Source organism: Camponotus floridanus, unplaced genomic scaffold, assembly GCF_003227725.1.
Source record: "Camponotus floridanus strain SB8 unplaced genomic scaffold, Cflo_v7.5 scaffold83, whole genome shotgun sequence".
Taxonomy (NCBI): Eukaryota; Metazoa; Arthropoda; class Insecta; order Hymenoptera; family Formicidae; genus Camponotus; species Camponotus floridanus.
The window spans coordinates 171,636-193,376 of record NW_020229853.1 but is presented as its reverse complement, the minus strand read 5'-3'; the positions used below and the strand labels follow the sequence as shown (position 1 = coordinate 193,376).

The 21,741-nt window shown below is 29.8% G+C and overlaps 1 protein-coding gene and 1 long non-coding RNA gene across 12 annotated transcripts in view; one reads left to right on the top strand and one right to left on the bottom strand.

Moving 5' to 3' along the window:
• The window catches only part of LOC105248882 (cysteine protease ATG4B), a 274,541-nt gene that overhangs the window by 119,793 nt on the left and 133,007 nt on the right, over positions 1 to 21,741 (top strand). For 10 of the 11 annotated variants that reach the window (XR_003123633.1, XR_003123634.1, XM_025414544.1 and 7 more), the window contains one exon: positions 899 to 1,053. Coding sequence is in view for 9 of the 11 variants with exons in the window: in XM_025414544.1 (XP_025270329.1) it covers positions 899 to 1,053 (155 nt within the window). In the remaining 2 variants the exon portion in view is untranslated. Of the gene's footprint in view, positions 1 to 898; positions 1,054 to 1,592; positions 1,757 to 21,741 lie in introns of those variants that run through there. The other variant, XM_025414553.1, reaches the window with a different exon arrangement.
• Positions 4,364 to 5,275, bottom strand: LOC112639695. The gene is made up of 3 exons (XR_003123636.1): positions 5,099 to 5,275; positions 4,710 to 4,938; positions 4,364 to 4,429 (listed from the first exon to the last, which is right to left on the bottom strand). It is a non-coding gene; the product is annotated as an uncharacterized LOC112639695 (long non-coding RNA).

Here is a 21,741-nt window from a genome sequence, read left to right as displayed (position 1 = left end):
CTCCACCTACAAAAAAATTATTAGTATCATATTACAGCTTTTTAGCATTAGTAGCATATTACAGCTCTCTTGGTACCGTACAACTTTTATATGTATAAAATTTTTGTATCTCTAAAAATAACGGAGATATTCCAGGTGGACAGAGTTATTGGTCCACTCTGTATATATAAAATCAAGATGTTGCTGTGGTTCTGTTATTTCATGACAACATGTGTTTCTGTTGTGTTTTACTGTTACTTTTTGAGACAGCAGCGTTTAATTTTTGCCGCATTTTTGCTATTGCGTTCTTGCGCAGATAAATTTGATTTTTAATGATGTTTTGCCGAGCATAATGGTATGTCATATTGTTAATATGTATTATTTTTTATGCAATAAACTTTTGCTTAAATTTGGATTAGTTTTTACTGTATTTCTGCCAGAACCAATTAAGATGGTAGATCATGCGCGACTACTATCAAAATTCTTTCAGTATAACATGTAATGCATAATTTGCAATATATGAACTTGACAGATTTGACTATTTGAAATATGACGTAAAAACTTTGAAGACTTATTCAGGAAAATTTTAAAAGGAGCTTAATCATATTATTTTGAAAACATTTTTTCGACATTAGCTATAATAATCCAGAATAAAAAATGTGTCCTACAAAAAACTTACAGTGGTTTTCTTATATAATCTCATAGTCAAAATAAATGTTGCATCTTATTTTCCTTTTTAAACTGAACAACTCTTGTTTAAAAGAAATTGTATGTACTTTTTTAGATATTTGGATATCTCCACTTTAATAAATCACTTTAATGTACATATATTTATAGAATTTAAATACATTTTTTAAAAATTTAATATAAATATAAAATTACGCGTGACTTAATAAATGCATAAAATCAATATTTTTAGGGGATGAAGTGATTTATTTGGATCCTCATACTACACAGAAATCAGGTAGTATTGAAGACAAGATGAATGAAGAAGAAGTTGAAATGGATACTACATATCACTGCAAATCAGCTAGTCGCATTCCTATTACAGGCATGGATCCTTCTGTGGCACTCGTTAGTATAATCTATTTTTATTTTTATCTTTCATTAAAATTGATCAAAAATATATTTAAAACCAGGGAAGGGAACGTTACTTTTTAAAAGTAACTAGTTACCGTTACTCGTTACCAAGTTAAGAAGGTAACTAGTTACCGTTTTTAGTTATTGATTTTCAAAAGTAACTAGTTATAGTTACCGTTACTTAAAAAATAACGGTTCGTTACTTTTTCGTTACTTTTTTTAATCTATAATTGTAATAAATTTTGTTTCGTGCAATATATACTCTCTCTCTTTCTTTCTTTATGAAAGGATTATCTAAATCACAAAACATATGTTAAATTTTATCGATATTTTTTATTAATTTTTAATAAAAGTTGATATTCTAATAAGTCATCATTTAGATGGCCTTTAGAAGGTGATAGTACAGAATTACCGATACTAAACAATCTTTCAACCGAAGCACTGCTTGGCAAAGCCGTATTAAATTTAATGAATAACTTTTTTAATTTTGGAAAATCTAGTAATAATGCAACGTCAGATCTTTTCGATTTCAGAAATCGTGTTAGTTCTTCTTCGCCAGATTCTGAAGTTGATGTTGATTGTCCATGAAAATTAAAAAAATCGTCATAATCATTATCTTTGCTTGAGTTTAATGAACTTTCATTTGAGCGAATGTCTAACAAATCTTCTAAATAGGCTCTAGCTAATTTCTTCTTATCTCCATTTAACCAGTTTAGTTTAAATTTAGGATGTAATGAACTTGCTATTATTAATTCCTTTTTTTCAAATATTGTACAAAATCTAAAATTTAAAAAATATACATATAATAAAATATTTATACTTTTATATTTTTTATTATGCAAATATTATATGCATTTTTTTAGTTGTATATTTTTTTATTATTTAATAAATTACCTTCGATTTAAGCCTTCTTGAATTGCGATAACTAATGATTGACAATCCGTCAAATTTTTGATGTTTTTTAATTTTTCTTGTAAGCTGCTCAATACGGGCAATAAGTATCCCATATACATTCCTACGTCACTTTGTAAGATATCTAATGCTCTAGCTAAAGGCTCCATTACCTAAAGAAAATATTTAAAATATATACTTATTAATATACGTGCATATACAATACATATGTATATATATATACATATTATACATATAATTCATATATTCTATTACATTAAATATGTGCACTTTACCTGACAATACTCGTCTAAAAATTTTACGTCATTATTTGTCAGCCTTTGTAAATTACAATAGTCCAAACAGTGATTAATTTTATCTGAGCTATCTTTCAAAAGAGTTACAAGTTGATATGTGGAATCAAAAGTTGAATTCCATCTATAACAAATAAATTTTGTTTTTATATTGTATATATGTATAAGTATATATCATGTGTATGTGTGTTCGTATGTTTGTAAGCATATGTATGTGTAAATAGATATTTTTAAAAAAATATAACATTTATTAAAATAAAATACAGAAAAAATATAGATAAATAAAAAATAAGAGCTTTTTTAGTTTTTACCTCGTAACTGGAGTTTTTAGATAAACGCCGCAAATATCTTTTATTTTGTCGGCCACTTGAATAGACTGGTTTTGTTTATTCCACAATTTCGATAATTTTGCAAATATTATTCTGTACTTTTTTTTATATGTGGGATCATTCTCCAAGGCTCTTTCAGAATCTTTGGCTGCAATAAGATTAAGCGTGTGACTAACACACCTATGGTGTGGTGGAAGAGTAATATCTTCCGTGTCTAAACTTTCTTCATTCGTAATCAATAGATCACTTAAATTGTGAAATTCCGTGTTAATCTCCTTATCTTGTTCTTTTTCAAAGTCTCTAAAAAATTAAATATATTTATATAAAAATGTAATATGTGGTTTTTTTAATATAATGAATACATATAAAATTATTATGCACATACATATAATACAAAAGTGTATATAATATCATAAAATATTAACTCACCGAAATGCTTTAACAAAATTTGAACCATTATCTGTTGTGCAACAAATTTTATTTTGAATATGATATTCAACAAATATAGAGTTAATGGCTTTTGCTAAAACATCAAAAGTATGTTTCCCTTTAATTCTACGACAAGCTAAGGCGGCAGACTCTCTTGTTAAATTTTCTGGATTAATCCAATGGACCGTTACTCCTAAGTAACTTCTATAAAAATAAAAGATTTTAATTATTTTAATTATTATGTAATAAAACATTAAAAAATAAAATATTAATGTAAAAATATTAAATAAAACATAATTATACACACATGTACCTTTTCGCTTTGCTCCATAAATCTGCTGTAGTTGAAACCGTATCGATTTCAGTAAATTGTTTTTCAAGAGCGATTTTCATATCCAGATATAATTTATTAAGTTTATCTCTTAATGTTTTTTTACACATTATTCGAATTGATGAAGGCAATCCAATTTTAATCAAATCAATAAATGCAGGACTCTCAACAACCGCGAGTGGTTGGACATTTTCAACAATAAATCGTAGTATGGCAGTGTCTAACTTATTTTGAGTTATTCCAGCTGTTCCAGAACTCCATTTTTGTAACACACACTGCTTTTTTGTAACATTATTAATGTCTTCTTCATATTGACGTTTATTATGTGTGAGTTTAGATTTAGCTTTTTCCAAATCTTTTAAAGAATGTGGATGTTTTACCTATATTAATTCAATATAATTAAAACTTAGAAATAAAAGTAATATCATATATATGTATAGATAGGTATACATGTATGTATGTATGTATGTATGCATATATGTATGCGTGCATGTATATATGTATGTATGTATGTATGCTTGCATTTATGTGATATATTATATATACATATGTATGTAAATATGTGTGTATACATATATATGTATATTATAAATGTTACAATATAAAGAAAATAATAATATAGTAACTAAAAATTATTTAAAAGTTCAATTAACTAAAAAAGTTTTTAAACAGAAATAAAAGAAAGCATATCTAAAAAAAATTATAAAATTAATTTATAACAAAATACACACAAATATATAGATATATTGAAACAGATATATATGTAAATAACAGATATTAAGATATAAATTTTTATATTAATATTGTTTTAAATTTAAAAAAATCTGTTATAAAATACAAATAATTCTTTGTCATTTACAAAAATAAAAATAAAAAATTTAATGTTAAAAAGAAATAAAAGAATAAAAATATATATTAATTTATGAAAGAATTATTAATTTTTATATTTATTTAAACACACTTATTTATTTAAACACACTTTTACATGCCATGCTTTTTATACCTACTATTTTTACATTGGAGATTTGATTCAATGAACTAGAATATACGGTGCAATTGTGTACATTCCTTAGAATCTAAAAAAAAATTTTTTAATTTTACAAATTTTCTTGTATTCTTTTTTATTTAAATATTGAATTAATTACTATTATAAAAATATACAGTTATCGTTATTGCGTTTATTTTGCACAAAGTTTTTAAGAAATTAAGAAATTATTTTATATGTATATATATATATATGTATTTATTTATTTATTTAGACATTTATTTATTTATTTATTTATATGTATATTAACAAATAAAATATTGAAATTTATTTATTAACATAAATAAAAATAATAAGAAAACTAAACTTACGCTTATGTGCTTCTTTAAATTGGCTGTGGAGCTTTTGCTAGCATGTATAATTTTTTTGCCTAAACATAATTTGCAAGTAAATGCATAATTCTTCTCATTACTAAGTTCAGGTTCGAATACAAAAATTTCTTTGTATGCCGGCCATGGTGCCTTATTCAAGGATTTAGATGATGTACTTGGCGTATTCGCCTCTTCGGCTATCGTTTCCATTTCTGAGCAGATCCGATCGCTACAAAAAATCACAAACCAAGGCCAAAAGTTTTATTATTTTTATTCAGAGAGACTTATTATTAAATAATATTTCGTGTGATACAGAATAAAGCCGCACAATACTAAATTATAAGTAATGTCTTTTAATAATAAACGATTAAATAATTAAACATACTTACACTGTGAGAGATATAAAATATCACTTGCGACGTAGTCAGTGCAAAGTGCAAACCGCGAAATCAAAAACGAACGTAGCGTAGACAGACAGACCGTGTACGCGAGGAGATAACGGCCGTATAATAGCACAAAGATATAGAACCGCTGTAAAAGCCGAGACAGACCGCACGAGAGTACGGCGGAGAACGACCGCGTGATACAGTAATGCGGGAATATGCACTGTCAAGGAAGCAGAGAAAAGGTATGTGTACGGGAACACTTGCACAAATCGTGAACACATTGATTGGTACGATGATAAATATTACGAACTCCGTAATAAAAGCAGGACTGCGAACGCGACACGCTATTATTGCGACGTTACTTCTTCGATACCGGCACATGAACGATTGCCACGCGGTATAGCTTAAGGTTAAGTTAGTTCTTAGTTACTTCCTGCGCAGCCTTCTGTACAGAGGACAGGGCAGGTGCACATGCGCAACGGGCGTGCCAAATGGCGAACCTAGTGCGGCGAGTCTTACAACGAGCACGGTATCATGCCGATTTGCTAATGCATCGATCAGCGAAAAAGTAACGCTAAAAGTAACTGTAAATTCGTTATCGTTACTAAAAAAATGTAACTACGTTATCGTTACAGTTACAGAAAAAAAAGTGTAACGCCGTTACCAATCCGTTACCAAAAAAAAGTAACTATAACGGTAACGGCGTTACAAGTAACGCGTTACTTCCCTTCCCTGTTTAAAACTATGGATATTAATATAGTACAAAATCATCAATAAACCAGAAAATACACAAAGTATTATTGCAAAAGATTTGAACAATAGAGGAAGACATGTCGCATTGTGATTAAACTCAATCGTGCACTTTGGAGATATCAATTTTACGCCGTTTTTAGTGTATAGAGACAAGAATTTAGGAATTTATTAGTACATATATGAAAATGTATCATTCATTCGTCATAGGATTGTTCTTTTTAGATAAATTGGCAGAATTAGTTTAGAAAGTGTGAAACATTTTTTTTAGCAGAAGTAATGTCAGATGCTGTTCTTTTTAGCAGCGTAATAGTGTTGTATAGTCAACAGTTCATTGCATTGCCTGCCCTAGGTCTTAAGATAGTACAGTTCGATATGGCTATGTATTTAAACACAAATAACAGTTTGACTTTTAATTAATAACGCATTAGTTGCGAAAAAGAAAACATTTAATATGTAAATAACATTATCATCATGTAAATAATATTAATGTAAAGATAAAAACAATTATTAATTAATAGAAAAATTTTAAAAATAAATTTTTAATTATAATTAATAAATTTAAAATTAATTTTTTTATAAATTTGTAATAAAATAAATTTTATTACAAATAAATCTTTCTTCATCGAATAATTTTGCTATTGACAGATTATTTATGTTTTTCATTTTGATGTACCATTAGTACATAAAATTACCATTAGTACATAGTTAGTACTGCACTGAAACATCCTTTTTATTACTTTATACTCGTGCATTGGCAGAATATTCTGTGAATTTGCTAGTTCTAGTGCAGTCCCAGTTCAGCTAAAAAGAACAAATTTTTTATTTAGCAAAAATAGTAAACAAAATTTAAGGGCAAACTTAAAAATAATATACAAAGAAGACAATTTAATATATTTATTCAATATTTTTTTCCAATTCTATTTATAAAAAATATGTCGCAAAAAGTTGTTTAATCTTAAGAGGGCACAAGATAGTAATATCCTCAGATAGCCAAGCTTGATATGACATATTCAGCAAACAAATGCATCGCATGTATTATTATATATTTGCAGTATACTTGCTGACATCGAGATAGAATGCGTTACGAATGCAGCTATATGTCTGCTTCTACATGCAATCAATTAACGAAGCAAATGGTCTGCAATATTGATATTACGTTGTCTACAACATGTCAGCAATATGCTGACATGTTGCAATTAATTTGTTGTTATTAGCACATGAATTTATGTGAGTTCAACGTAACAGACATAATGCTGTCTCACCTTGTCTCTAGTTTGTTAAAATTAGTTGCTTCAACAATTATTGGCAACATGACAGTAACCTCATTGCATTTGGCTATCTGGGTCAATTTAACTATTAGTCCGTTAGCAAAATGTTAGGAGTATATTGGCAGACTGATATGATCAAAACATGTCAAACTGATATAAACTGCATCCGTATTCAGTTTATGTTCTGCTGATAAAGTCTGTTGACATAATTAGACAGCAGATTGCCGGCAGAAATCGAGCAAAATTTGTTGACATAACTTATCACCAGATTGATAGCCAGATTGATAAAAATCGAGCAGAGTCTGTCGATAAAATATGCCTGCAAATTGGCAGAAGGAATCGAGACCTACAACTCTTTATCATTTAAAATAATAACATATGTAATAATTATTTATGAAAATTTTTAATTGATTCAATGTCAGTAGATACACCCAGTAAGCAAAATGTTAGCAGGTTGGCAACAGATTGGCAAATTCGATCAGAATCCCACACCAGAACTGTAGCCATCTGTGACCGCATTAAGCTTTTGTTTTGGAGATAGAGTCTGTAAAACATAACCTGTCGGCAAAAACCGAGCAGGATCTGCGCGTACAATTTGATGTTAGATTATCAGCAGAAACCGAGCAGAATCTGCGCATGCAACCTGATGGCAAATTGACAGCAGAAACTGCACAAGATTTGCGCTTACTTTTATTAATGTTATATAAATGCAACACAATTGATTATTACAGGTGCTAAATAAGAATATTATCGGCAAGTTAATTACAATTTTTTTTCTAAAATGACATATGTCATATATTATATCGTAATATATGTTAATGTAATATATATTATATCGTAGTTATATCTCATATAGCGAAGGAATAACTCAATTCAATTAAATTAATAATAAAGTAAATGATAAAAGTAAATATAACTTGTAAAACTGGAGATGTAATTTATTTAGAATTAAATTCTTGCTTTATGCCTCAAATAGGCAGTACATGAATAATTTTTCATTTATTTATCTATTTATATTGATTCCAATCAGTTTAATATTCTGAATCTCATCTGTTTGTATCAGATATCAGAAATTGAAGTGATAGAAATTAAAAATGATAATTACTGTTGTGATGCAGTTCTGTGAGGAGATGGAACTGATCGGTTCAATTTATGAGACTCAGATTTTAGTAATTTAAGTGGACTGTAGTTTTAATAATTAATTTTAGTACAATTCGAGGACCCCCTTTCCTGTCACGAGACTCACAAATTTCTCGCTCGCTCGATTTCTGATTCACGCTACGAAAACTCACTTGAACTCCTACTCTTAGATGCAAGATTACAGCTGCTTGCTCAAGCTTTCGTCGCTCCCCTTTATTTTAATCCCCACTCGAAAGATTCTCCCTACTTTACTTTACGCGTGCGCAATCTTCAAAGTTCGTGTGTCTATCGATTTTGATCCTTAATTCTATACAATTATTATGTTTTTAGTCTTATTCATATTCGCGACTTTATATATATTTCTGACAGAAATTAGATTACGAGAAAGTACAGCTCACGTAGCGATAAATGAAGGAACTATCGAATCATATAAACCCTGTTCCATTTCTGCTGTCAATCTGCTATCAGAGATTGTGTGTGCAGATCCTGCTCGATTTTTGTTATCAATTTGCTGTCAAAATTGCGCCGCACAGATCCTGCTCGGTTTCTGACATCAATGTTCCGTCAATTATATCAACAAGTTCTGCTCGGTTTCTATTGACGATCTGTTGTCCAGTTATGTGAACAGATTTTGTTGTATGTCTGCTGACATGCTGGCAATATGATCGAACATATCAATTCCCTTATGCAAACTGTAGTCTTTCTACTTTTAAAATTTGTAATGGGTGTTTGACAAAAATCTATTATAACAGATTTGGCTATCTGGGCACTTATATTAGTATTATATAAGTGCAATAAAATTGAATATTACAGATATATAAGTATTATCAATGAATTATCAATTAATTATAATTTTTTTCAAATAAATATGACATATAATGTAACATATGTTATATTTCACATAAGAAAAACGAGTAGAGTTTAATTTAATTAAATTAATAATAAAGTAAATGGTGAAAATAATTAAATTTAATTTATAAAACTCAAGATATAATTTATTTAGAAGATTATTTAGAGAATTAAAATCTTGCTTTATATGTTTCAAATAAGCAATAAACGGGGTAATTTTCCATTTATCCAATTGATTTTAATCAGCTTAATATTCTGAATCTCGTGTTATATTTGTATCAGTCATTAGATATTAAAATAATAGAAATAGTTATTATGTTTTTAAAATCTTTTAATCTATTATTAATTGCCGTAACTTGCAGATTTTATATTTGTTTCTGATATAAAGGACTCCGCGGAATCCTTATGGAAAATTTCGGTCAAATGTTTCGAAACTTTGCAAAAAGATAGTTCTCAACATGTAGATTAAAAATGTCCCTAGGCATGAAGCTCTAAAAATTTTCAGCTACAGCCATCCAAAGTAGTAGATCTGTCACACACATACACACTCACACGCGCACACACACGCACGCACGCGCGCACGCGCACACACACACACACACACACACACACACACACACACAATTAAGGCAATCTACTTAACACAAAAAATCATAAGTCAGATAGTCTTGATAATTCTCATGCCTATGTTTCTTAAACATTTCTTTGAGGACTTCTTTCTTTGAGGACTTTCACTTTCCTCAATGTAAATGCTTTTCATAGGATGTTTTGGAAAGCTCTATCTCTCGACGCAACTATAATATGCAATCAAAAAAGTGCGAAGCTCTGGCCCAAAAATCAATCTTATTGGTTCAAACTCCTTCAAAAATCTACCACTTTGGATGGCTGTAGCTGAAAATCTCGAATTTTTAGAACTTTATGTCGATGGACACTTTTAATCTACATGCTGAGAATTATCTTTTTGCAAAGTTTCGAAACATTTGACCGAAAGCCATTTTCCATAAGGATTCCGCGGGGTCCTTTGATTGCGAAAAAGTACATCATACATTGCAGTAAGTAAAAAACTGTCAAATCAAATATATGTAGAGTTTGTTGCCAATTTGTCATCAGATCACACTCGCAAACTCTATTCGATTTTTGTCAATTTGATATCAAATTGCATTGCGCAGGTCCTACTTAATTCTTGCCGCAAATTTGACAGCAAATTACGTTGTGCAGATCCTGTTCGATTTATGCTATTTAGAATCTGCTATAATAATTCTGTGCAAATCTTGCTCAGTTTCTGCTACTGCCATCGACTTGCCATCGAATTATGTCAGCAGGTTTTATAATGTTTCTGTTAGTATTCTATTAATTATCTGATAGAACATCATATAATCTGCAGCTTTTGACATCAATTTAGATATTTGATAAAAATTTGTTAGAACAGATTTGACTGATTGGGTAGATTATTTTCTATTTTTACGAAAGTGCGTCTCTAAGGAGATCTTATATATTGATCTTTATTTTATAAATATCTTTCGATATATTTGCAGAATATTTCAAAATTGAAAAATTGTGGAAAAATCAGGAAAACTCTAAATTAATATACAGTGTTTCAGAATTCGCGCGCACGAAATGTACAGCGTGATTCATGTCAAAACAAACAACTTTTCTTCTGGCAAAATTGCGCCTGGACATTACTTTTTAAATGAGAACAATTTTAAGAGGATGCTGGACTGTCCTGTTTTATCAACTAAAATGATTATTTTTTTACAGACCGAAACTTTTTTATTGATTTAATGGAATAATAAATCCTTTTTCATGATTAAAGTGCAAATAGCAATTAACCACGAAGTTTCCGAGTATATGTTAAAGATGAAAAAAAAAATTAAACAATTCGAGTTTTAATCGGATTCTTCGGCGTCAAAAAAATTAAACAATTCGAGTTTTAATCGGATTTTCGGCGTCAGATCGCATCAATATTTACTTAATATAAAAATTTTGCAATTCGTACGTACGAAATAAGATCACTTCATAGTGGGAATTGCATAAAGGAGAATCAGTGAATTTTCAGAAATGAGTTTAGAAGCTTAGTAAAAAATATTTTGGTGACTAAAATTTTTATTCATATGTATGTGTGAGATCGAGGCTCAAGAGTAAAATAGACCTGTAGATTGCTCGATATCGCAGCGCTATAATCGATTTGTGTGTCAAGGAGAGACAATCTCGTATCCAGTGTTCCGATTAGGGATTCCGTGGGCGCACATGTGCGGCTCTGCGCTTGCGCGACTGTGGGATTACAATGCATTGAACTATAGAACTAATTGGAATGAGCGCTCCTTTGTTACGAGCCGAACCTGCATGTACGACGAAGGCCATTGCTATTTGAAATCGCTTTCTCTGTTACACTAACATGCTATAGTATATTTCTCCTATAGTTTCATGACGTACTATCTGTGCCCATACCTTAGTCAGTATATGTTTGAATAATGAATATATAAAAAATATTATTGTATTGAAATGGATTATTTAAGGAAATATAATGACGACAATAAATGAAATAAAATAATAATGTTTTATTCTACTAAATTTTTAGTGAAACAATTCTGTACACAACTTTAATGCGCAGACATATATTTTTAGCTAAGGTAATACATGAAAAAAAAGACGGAAATACCAAATAAATACTGTCTCTCTCGGCTCGGTCACCGGGCAATAATAAAGGCAGCGCTCGTGCCAGTTAGTTTTATAGTTCAATGTTACAATGTAATTTCACAGCCGCGTATATGTAGAGCCGCACATGCGCGCGCACGGAATCCCTAATCGGAACGCTGTTCGTACCATCCTTCGCTTCCATTTGGCGTGTATATGTTAGTGTACATGTACGTGCGAAGGTATTACATTTTTACGTTTTCTTTCTCGTATTGTGCGTCATACTCGCTGTCGCGCGGCGCCGTAACAATCGTACGCGTAATAAGCGCGAAAACAGCATTACAATGTGTTACGTAGAAAATATTCTGTGTAAATTATACATATACACAATATATAATTATAAATATAAATATAAATATAAATAAATAAATATATATATATATATATATATATATATATATATATATATACAGGGTGTTCTAGACCACCCGTACACCCCCTTTCTTTCAAAAACTAAGCATTTTAGAGAAAAACATTTTCGACAAAAATTGTATGGTTTTGAGGGGAACATAAGATAGTGTCATTAGTTTGACCTTGGATGGCATCGTTAAGGTCAGGTCAAGGACACCTTTAATTTCTTAAATGGAACCATCTATTTTTTATTGCATATTCTTATAGCTTATGTCGAGAGCTTTCCAAAACACTATAATAAAGTATTTTTTCATTGAGTACTTTTCGAGTTATGAGGCTTGAAATAATTTTTCAATTTTACATAAACCATAAAATATCTAGTAAAATATTCATTTTTCGATTATCTTAATACTTTTATGTACAAAATAATGAGAGGAATCAATTGGTGTAAGAAAAACACATAATTATTCTGAAGAAAAAATATGTAATTTGCAATTAACAATTACATATTTTTTCTTAAAAACAACTGTCTGTTTTCTTTATACCAATTGATTCCTCTCATTATTTTCTACATAAAAATATTAATGTAAGATAATAAAAAAATGAATATTTTACTAGATATTTTATGGTTTATGTAAAATTAAGAAATGATTCCAAGCCTCATAATTCGAAAAGTACTTCATGGAAAAATAATTTATTATAGTGTTTTGGAAAGCTCTCGAGGTAAGCTACAAGAATATGCAATGAAAAATAGGGGGTTCTGGTGTAAAGAAATTGCACTTCCGGTCTGAATCGCCTATTTCCGGCCGGAACTAGAAGTTGAATAAATCACCATTTGATGGAGCGCACCCGATTTATAAAGAAAATGTTTTTACTTTTTTGAAATAACCACTTCTCTAGTTTTTAAAAGGGTGGTACGGGTGGTACGAGTGGTTTGAAACACCCTGTATATGTAGGGTTATTCAGAACTCATGGTACAAATTTTAAGGGATGATAGAGCACACTCTAACAATCATTTTTTGTATAGGAATGTATGGGCGCAAGTGACACGTTGAGGCACACACACAAGAAATAGACATGAAAGAAAAGACAAGAAAGAAAAGATAAATTGTTTACTTACAGTGTCGTTGACAAGTGCTTTTTTATAGCAATGTACTTCTTATGAAGACATCTGAAGACCCTCGTTTTGAGAATCCGGTTGATTCTGTTGAGGACCTCGTCGTTCGAATATCTGTTGCTGCTGTACGTGTGCGAGAAATTCTGGCATCTTTGAAATTGTACGCCAATCACTCCATCGACGCTGCCAAGCATGTCTCATAACTCGAAAAATACTCAACGAGAAAATATTTTATTATAGTATTTTGGAAAGCTCTCGAGGTCAGCTACAAGAATATGTAATAAAAAATAAGGGGTGCCATTTAAAAAAATTGAGGTAACCTTCACGAGACCTTCAAATGACTCTTCAAGGTCAAATCAATGATACCATCTTATCGCCCCCTCGAAACCATACAAAACATGTCGGAACCATTTTTCTCTAAAATAAAAAATGAGAGAGATATTTGGGGTGAACACTTAAAATGGACACTGTATAGGGTGTCCTATTTTATTTTTGTCAATCAAATATCTCGATATTACTTAGAATTAGAAAAAAATGTTTCAGACAAAAGTTATATAGCTTGAAGGGGGCCATAAGGTAGTATCATTGGTTTGACCTTGAAAAGTCGTTTGAAGGTCATGTGAAGGTTACCTTTTTTTAATGGAACTCTCAATTTTATTACTTATTCTTATAGCTTATTTCAAAAACTTTCCAAAAAACTGTAATAAAATATTTCTTCATTGAGTACTTTTCGAGTTATAAGGAGATATTAAAATAATATCTTAATTTTACATAAACCATCCAAAATATCTAGTAAAATATTCATTTTTCGATTATTTTACCTTAATACTTTTATGTACAAAATAATGAGAGGAATTAATTGGTGTAAAGAAAAAACATGGTTGTTTTTTAAAAAAAATATGTAATTGTTAATTGCAAATTACATATTTTTTCCAAATCTAAATGCTGCGGAGTTAATTTAATCCTATATGACAATCTTCATAAAGGCGTTTTTTTGGATATGTCTTTTCTATATAAATTATTTCGATGCCTTCCAGTTTTTCCAGGCATAGGCAGTCCATAAGCTCCTTATAATTTTCGAGTTAATTTTCAAGACGTATTCCATCTATTGGTCCATAATATTCTTTTTGCTCTTCCTCCGTGTATCAAAATGATCAATCTGGTATCGCGCACAAGTCTTGTCTTTTCTGTCGATATAAATTTCCGTAAAACTATTGTGAAGGTGCTGTAAAAATATCTGTTAGCTCGTGGTAAAAAAATAATGTATATTTATTAATGCTCTAATTAATATAAATAATGATTTTTAATATCATGTCTCAAGTACGATAACATAAGTAAACTAAGAAACATAAGTAAACTAAGAAATTAGTATTCTCTTTAATAGTAACGAAACAAAAAATAAATTAATCTTTTTGTTCTCAGATCATTTTAAATAACAGTAAAATATCCTAAATTAAGTTGTATAAAGCTTTAGTAATACCTGAAATTAAATGAGTAAACAAAAATAAGAACAAAAAAATTAATGAAAAAAGTATAATATAAAATAAAAAAAGTTAATAATATAAAATAATAAAATAAAAAGTAAATAAGAAAGTAAAAAAAATGTTTAAAAAGAATGTTAATTAAAAAAAAAACTCCCAATTGCTGCCAACAAAAAGTACAACATTAATAATAAATAAAAAAATGTTTTTAAGAAAAAACTCCCAACTGCTGCCAACAAAAGTACATTTTAATAATGATAAAAAAATCATATATAATAAATAAATATATGAAAATAATAAATAATAATAAAAAAATAAGAACCAAATAGTTAATAAAAAGTAAAAAATAAAAAATAGAAAAATATAAGCTTCAAAAAGTTTGAAATAATATCTATTTGTAAATATTAATACAATTAACTTCAAACTATTATTAAATACTACATTTAAAAAATTATGCATATACAGGGTGGGCCATTTTAAGTGATCCACTCAAATATTTCGGAAAATAATGAAAAATCAAAAAAATGTTTCAGATAAAAGTTGTATGGCTTGAAGGGGGCCATCAGATAGTGGCAATGATTTGATCTTGGAGAGTCATTTGAAGATGACGTAAAGGTAACCTTCAATTTCTTAAATGGAACTCCCTATTTTTTATTACATATTCGTGTAACTTATCTCGAGAGCTTTCCAAAACACTATAATAAAGTATTTCTTTATTGAGTACTTTTCGAGTTATGAGGCTTGAAATCATTTCTTAATTTTGTATAAACCGTAAAATATCTAGTAAAATATTCATTTTTCGATTATCTTGCTTTAATACTTTTATGTACAAAATAATGAGAGAAATCAATTGGTGTAAAAAAAACACATAATTGTCATTATTTTCCGAAATATTTGAGTGGATCGCTTAAAATGGCCCACCCTGTATATGAGAAGTAATTATTATTATTTCAATTTATTCTTATTTGAATTGATTCTTTTCACATATTTAGCGTAATATAATTTACAAAGGCTTAACATTTTAAAGTTAAGTAATACTAACAAATTACTTTGTTACATTGTAATTATTATTAATTCTATATTTTACAAGAGCAATCGGGAGACTCCGCACTACGTGTGTTCGACATGAATACATGAATGTGTCTATGTGTGCGTGCATGTTTTTAAATTTATCGTGGCGTCTCTCCGACTACTCTTGTGAAATATAGAATTAATAATAATTACAATGTAACAAAGTAATTTTTTTAGTATTATTTAACTTTAAAATCTTAAGCCTTTGTAAATTATCTTATGCTAAAAATTATCTTATGTGAAAAGAGTCAATTTAAATAAGAATAAATTGAAATAATAATAATTACTACTCATATACAGGATGTCCGTCAATTTTCGACCTTAACGAAATAAGGAAGTAGATTGGCTCAAATTAAAAAGGAATGACCTGTATTGTTTTGTGATTGTCGCAATAATTAATGAAAAATTAAATAAAGAAGATCGGCCAAGCGTGAGTAGAAGCGCGCGGCGATGGGAGTTGTCCCACTGTAATCTGATACTACGAGCGCGGCGAAGCGGTGGGCGAGTCGCTCTCCGAGACATGATGGTGGTTTGCGATATATCGCAATACCGCGCCGAAAAATGACCCGTCCTTTTAGTGGCGAGAAAATGATGCGCTATCATTTTCACACCACCTTGCAGTAAATAGCATAATGCGCTTTTTTTATAATGGTTTTCCCATAGGCCTATTCCACTCTCAATTTGAAAATTATTCAAAATGCCATTACTATACGCTGAATGTGTCTTAAATATAAAAAATTGATGGTGACAGTATCTTTACAAAAATTGATCCGTGGTTGAAATCCCTCGATAAAATGTATTGTACACATTGATAATGATACGTCGATAAAATGCTTCAAGAATCCTTTCTTCATCTCGTACACGAAGGCACACTGCTAGATCGGTTATCCCGATATTATGCACGACACCCAGTTTCACATAATTATTGCACAAATTACGTAAAATTGTACGGCCACTTGATTTTCGTACACGCCCGGGAAATGATTCTATATAAACTGCGGGCGCACGATAAGTATTATCTCCCGCTAGTCCGTATGTCACAATCATATCCGTATATTCCTGCGGAGTATACTTCATTTTCACTGTTAATTTACTACGCGAACACAAGATTTAAAACGTCTTAGCTCTCGCACGCTGTTGCCAGACTGCATACGCCAGCAGCACGTAACTACAGCTGAGCAGACATATGAGTGTAATCATAGTGCGCAGGCGTCGAACTCACAAGTACGCTTAAGGCGCAATTTCATTGACGCTAAAAAGTAGCGTCAATCATTGGTTGAACAATGAAGTAAGTAGTTGCTTCATTGTTTAACCAATGGTTGACGCTAAAAAGTAGCCAAAAACGGGACGAACTTTTGCATCAATCCAAATTGTACGAACGGTAATTTACCGCGATGCTACGGTCTGCCGAAGATCCACAAAGACGGTTTTCTATTGAGAATCATTGTATCTGCTTTGGGAAGCCCTGTGTACAACGTTTCGAGTTACATCCACAACATTCTGTATAAATCTATAAAGAAACCAAATTCATTTATTAAAGATAGTTGGTCCTTTGCTCAAAACATAAAGAACACAGTCATTAATGAAGACAACATCATGATTTCTTTGGATGTGACTTCGTTATTTACAAACGTTCCAAGGGAGTTAGTTGAAAACGCCATTAAAAAACGCTGGAACGACATTGCAAAAAATACTAAATTTAATTTATCTCAATTCTTATTTGCAATTGACTTGATTTTGGATTCAACTTGCTTCTCTTTTAACGGACGTTTCTACGAACAGATCTTCGGCACATCCATGGGCTCTCCACTGTCACCTATCTTGGCAGATATGGTGATGGACGATTTGGAGACACAATGTCTTAACACTGAACTTTACAGTTCCCATGTATTACAGATATGTAGACGACGTTTTTACAATTGTACCACGCACAAAAATTGACGATATTTTAACCATTTTTAATAACTACCACAAACGTTTAAGATTCACGTACGAGAAAGAAATTGATTCTTCGATTAGTTTTCTCAATGTTAAAATCATTCGGTTGGGAACAAAACTTATCACCAATTGGTTTAGGAAACCCACATGATTCGGGAGATATATTAATTTTTACTCGAATCACCCGTTAAAATATAAAATTAATACGATTTATAATTTAGTTGACCATGCCATTTTACTATCTGACGACTGCTTTAAACAAGAGAATATTAAGTTAATATATGATACGTTAGTTAATTATTGTTTTCCTGAACACATTATTCATAGACACATTCGAAAAAGAATCAATTTTTTAAACAATCGTGACTGCAATGACACCGATGACACCAATTCTACTCATCCAGATAAAACTCATTTTATCACTATACCATACGTAGAGAATACGAGTCAAGATCTCTACCGTCTTCTACGAAACAGTGGTTTCAACGTCGTCTACAAAGTAACAAAAAAATTAAATAACTTAATTAGATGGTAAAGACACCTTACACAATAATGACAAGACAAGTGTTGTATACAAATTAAACTGTAGGGATTGCAATTTATCATACATTGGGCAAACAAAAAGACATTTGCGGACCCGAGTGAAAGAACATTGTAACAATGTAAAGTTACATGAGTCTAATCACTCCGCTATTAGCAAACATAGATTGGAATCTGGACACGATTTCGATTGGTCGAAACCGAATATCTTGCACAATGAAAAGTACGTTCGTAAAAGAGAGATAGCTGAAATGTTCTTTATCAAGAGATCTAAAAATCTAATCAACTTACAGACAGACACAGATAGTTTAAATAATATTTACGACAAAATTATTAAGGTCACTTAGTATCGCCTTTCTTCCTGTTTTGTTTAGTTTATTGACGAAGTCTCAGATGGACGCATCAGCTTCTCTCAAATTTGAATTTAGTTAAATAACGTTTTTTGTATTACGTGATTACGTGTTTTACATGTTCACCATTAATGTTTGCCTTCTGATTATTATTACATCGGTAAAAATCTTTTCACACTTTAATTCTCTGTGCGTTACTATGTATTCAAACCGTTAATTTAGTTATTTATAAATCTTTTCTAGTGTATACTTGATAAGGATCAACTACATGGTCGAAACGTCGTATTAATAAACTTAATTTTTTGGCTAGTTTGGTCGATTACAATTTTTCAATTGATCCTTATATTATTAACTTTTTTTTATTTCCCTAGTAGCAGAATGACGTCAAATGACGTCTTAATAACGTCTTCATGACGTCACAGTCGCCTTTAAGACGTCTTTAGACGTCATCTTGCTACTTGAGTTTATATTATACCTTTTTCATTAATCTTTTATATTACACCTTTATCATTAAATTATCATTAATCTTTTTTATATTATTATTGTATTATTTATTAATAATAATTATTTTTATTTGCAGCATAGTCATAATAATAAATAATGTAATATAACATAATATGAGAGAGTATAATCTTCTGTGTAGCCATATAATTATGATTATGCCATATAATTATGATATTTTTACAATCATTTTTGGCTACGCAGCAAATATATAAACTTCTATGATTGCAGAAATACTATATAATAATAATTATGTGGAAGATTTTTTCACATAATTATGATTATATAGTATTTCTATATGGGTGTATTATAAGGGAGATTTTGACGGTTTAATAATTCTGATCTAATAATTCATTTACTTGTTTATTTATCTCTTCTTTATGTATTACTGGAAATCGATATTGACGTGTATGTATAGGCGTTTCATCCGTTGTAATTATTCGATGTTGTATTGTATGAAAGACTAGATAACACTGTTTGTGTTATCTAGTCTTTCTCCGGCCAAATGAAAACAATCATTGCTTTTCTCTATTAATTTTTCAATATAAGTCTTTTTCTTCTTTATTTAAATGTTCTAATCTTAAAGCATTAATTAATTATTTTATTTTTTCGATCAACTTGATTATTTTCATTTAAGTCTGAATTTATTGATTTTATTTCTGTAATTTCTCTTGTTCTGATAGTAAAAATTGAATTTTCTTAATAATTAATAGATTTTGATTTTAAATTTGAATTTGCATTTGTATTAGAGTTTTGATTTAATTCAGGATTTATTTTTGAATTCATATTTGAGTTTGTATTTGGAATGAATCAATTGAAATCATTATGATTTAGATTCAAATTTGATTTTGTGTTTGTATTGAAATTTAAATTTTTATTAGAATTTGTATTAAGATTTTTATTGGAACTTAGATTTGAATTGGAATTGATGCTTGGATTTGAGTTTGGACTTGAGTTTGGATTTGAGTTTGAGTCTGAGTTTGAATTTGAGTTTGAGTCTGAGCTTGAATTTGAGTTTGCATTTGAGTTTGTATTTTGATTACGAGTTTGATCTTGTTCAATTTCAAAATTATATATTTTAATAGTAGGTATGTATACTTCGTGATCATCTTCGTTCGTGTTGACTACTTGTAAGTATGCTTTTCTGTTTCGAACAGTTACTAAAGCATCTCCTAAATATATTCCTTCTATTCTTTCTATTCCTTCAATCGCGGTACCTATCCCTCTTCGAGTTCTGGATTAGCAATATTTATATGCATCTGAGAAATGCTTCTACCAAGTATTAACGTTTCTTCTAAATTTTCTTTCGGCTCGAAAGGTATTTTAATATTTTCCCATTCTAAACAATTTTGTTGATAATTAACATTTACTTGAAATTGTTTAAAAAAGTCTAATCTCAGAATACCGTTTTATGATATTGGGAAATATTCATCAACTAAATGAAAACCAACTGGACATCCTAGAATGTTTATCTGTGCCAGCCCTGGTGGTCACATAATACGTCGTGATTCCACTCAGTTTCAGTATTTCATTTTACTAAAGTATCTAGTATATGAGAGTTTTTTAAAATTATATTTGGTCCTGATCCGCTGTGTACTAAAACTTTTAAATTACTTTTAAAATTTAAACTATTTAATTTTATTCTGGGTACGTCTTCTATATGAACTATATTTACTTTTCTGTACTTTATTCCGTTTCCACAGAAATTATTTGTGTGGGGCATGTGCTTGTATTTCCCGGAATCCCTTTTTTTCTTGGAAGTCTGTCCGTTCCTCTGTGTTGAATTTTGTCGAAGATTATTATTATATATTCTCTTTCTGCATTCTTCAGTGCTATGGCCAAATTTTTTACAATATCGGCACTTAATATTTGTATTACTTTGATTTGGTTGTGTATTTGAGGTTGATGCTTGATTACAATTATTATTATTATTATTATTTTTATTCAATGAGTCTGTATTATTCTGTGAATAATTTTGATTTTTATTTCCCTGAAATCTATTTATTAATCGATACCAATCAGCTGTATGTCCTTTTTTATGACAATATTGACAAGTTATTATTTCTCCCTTAATGTGATGTACTGTTTTCTTTCCTGTTGGCACATTTTCCGCAAGTACTACTCGTCTTGTCATATTTACAGTTTCTAATTCTTTCTCACTGTCAATTGTGCGACTTTCCATTTCTTTGAATGTTCTTTCCTTTGATATTATTATTATTAATATTAAAGTTTAACTCCGAGACGCATTACGTACTTAGACTTGTTAAAAAGAAATTTTTTATTTTTAGTAAAATACATCTGTAAAACTAAAAAACTCTACCATCTTGTAGCTCCATGTGCTACCGCTTGTATCGATCAAAATTCGCTCGACTTCGATTCATTTATCGATTACAAAGAAAAATAAAAGTGCGAGATTAAAAAAAACTTAACAATTATTTCTTTATTTAATCCACGTAAGAAACTCGTTTTTAAATGTTTATCGATTAATTGCCTAAATTCTTCGCTTATCTGTCCGGTTTCTCTTTTATGCACTTCCAATATTCGTTTTCCTAATTTTTGAATTCGATTTGTGTATGCGGCTACTTTTTGATCT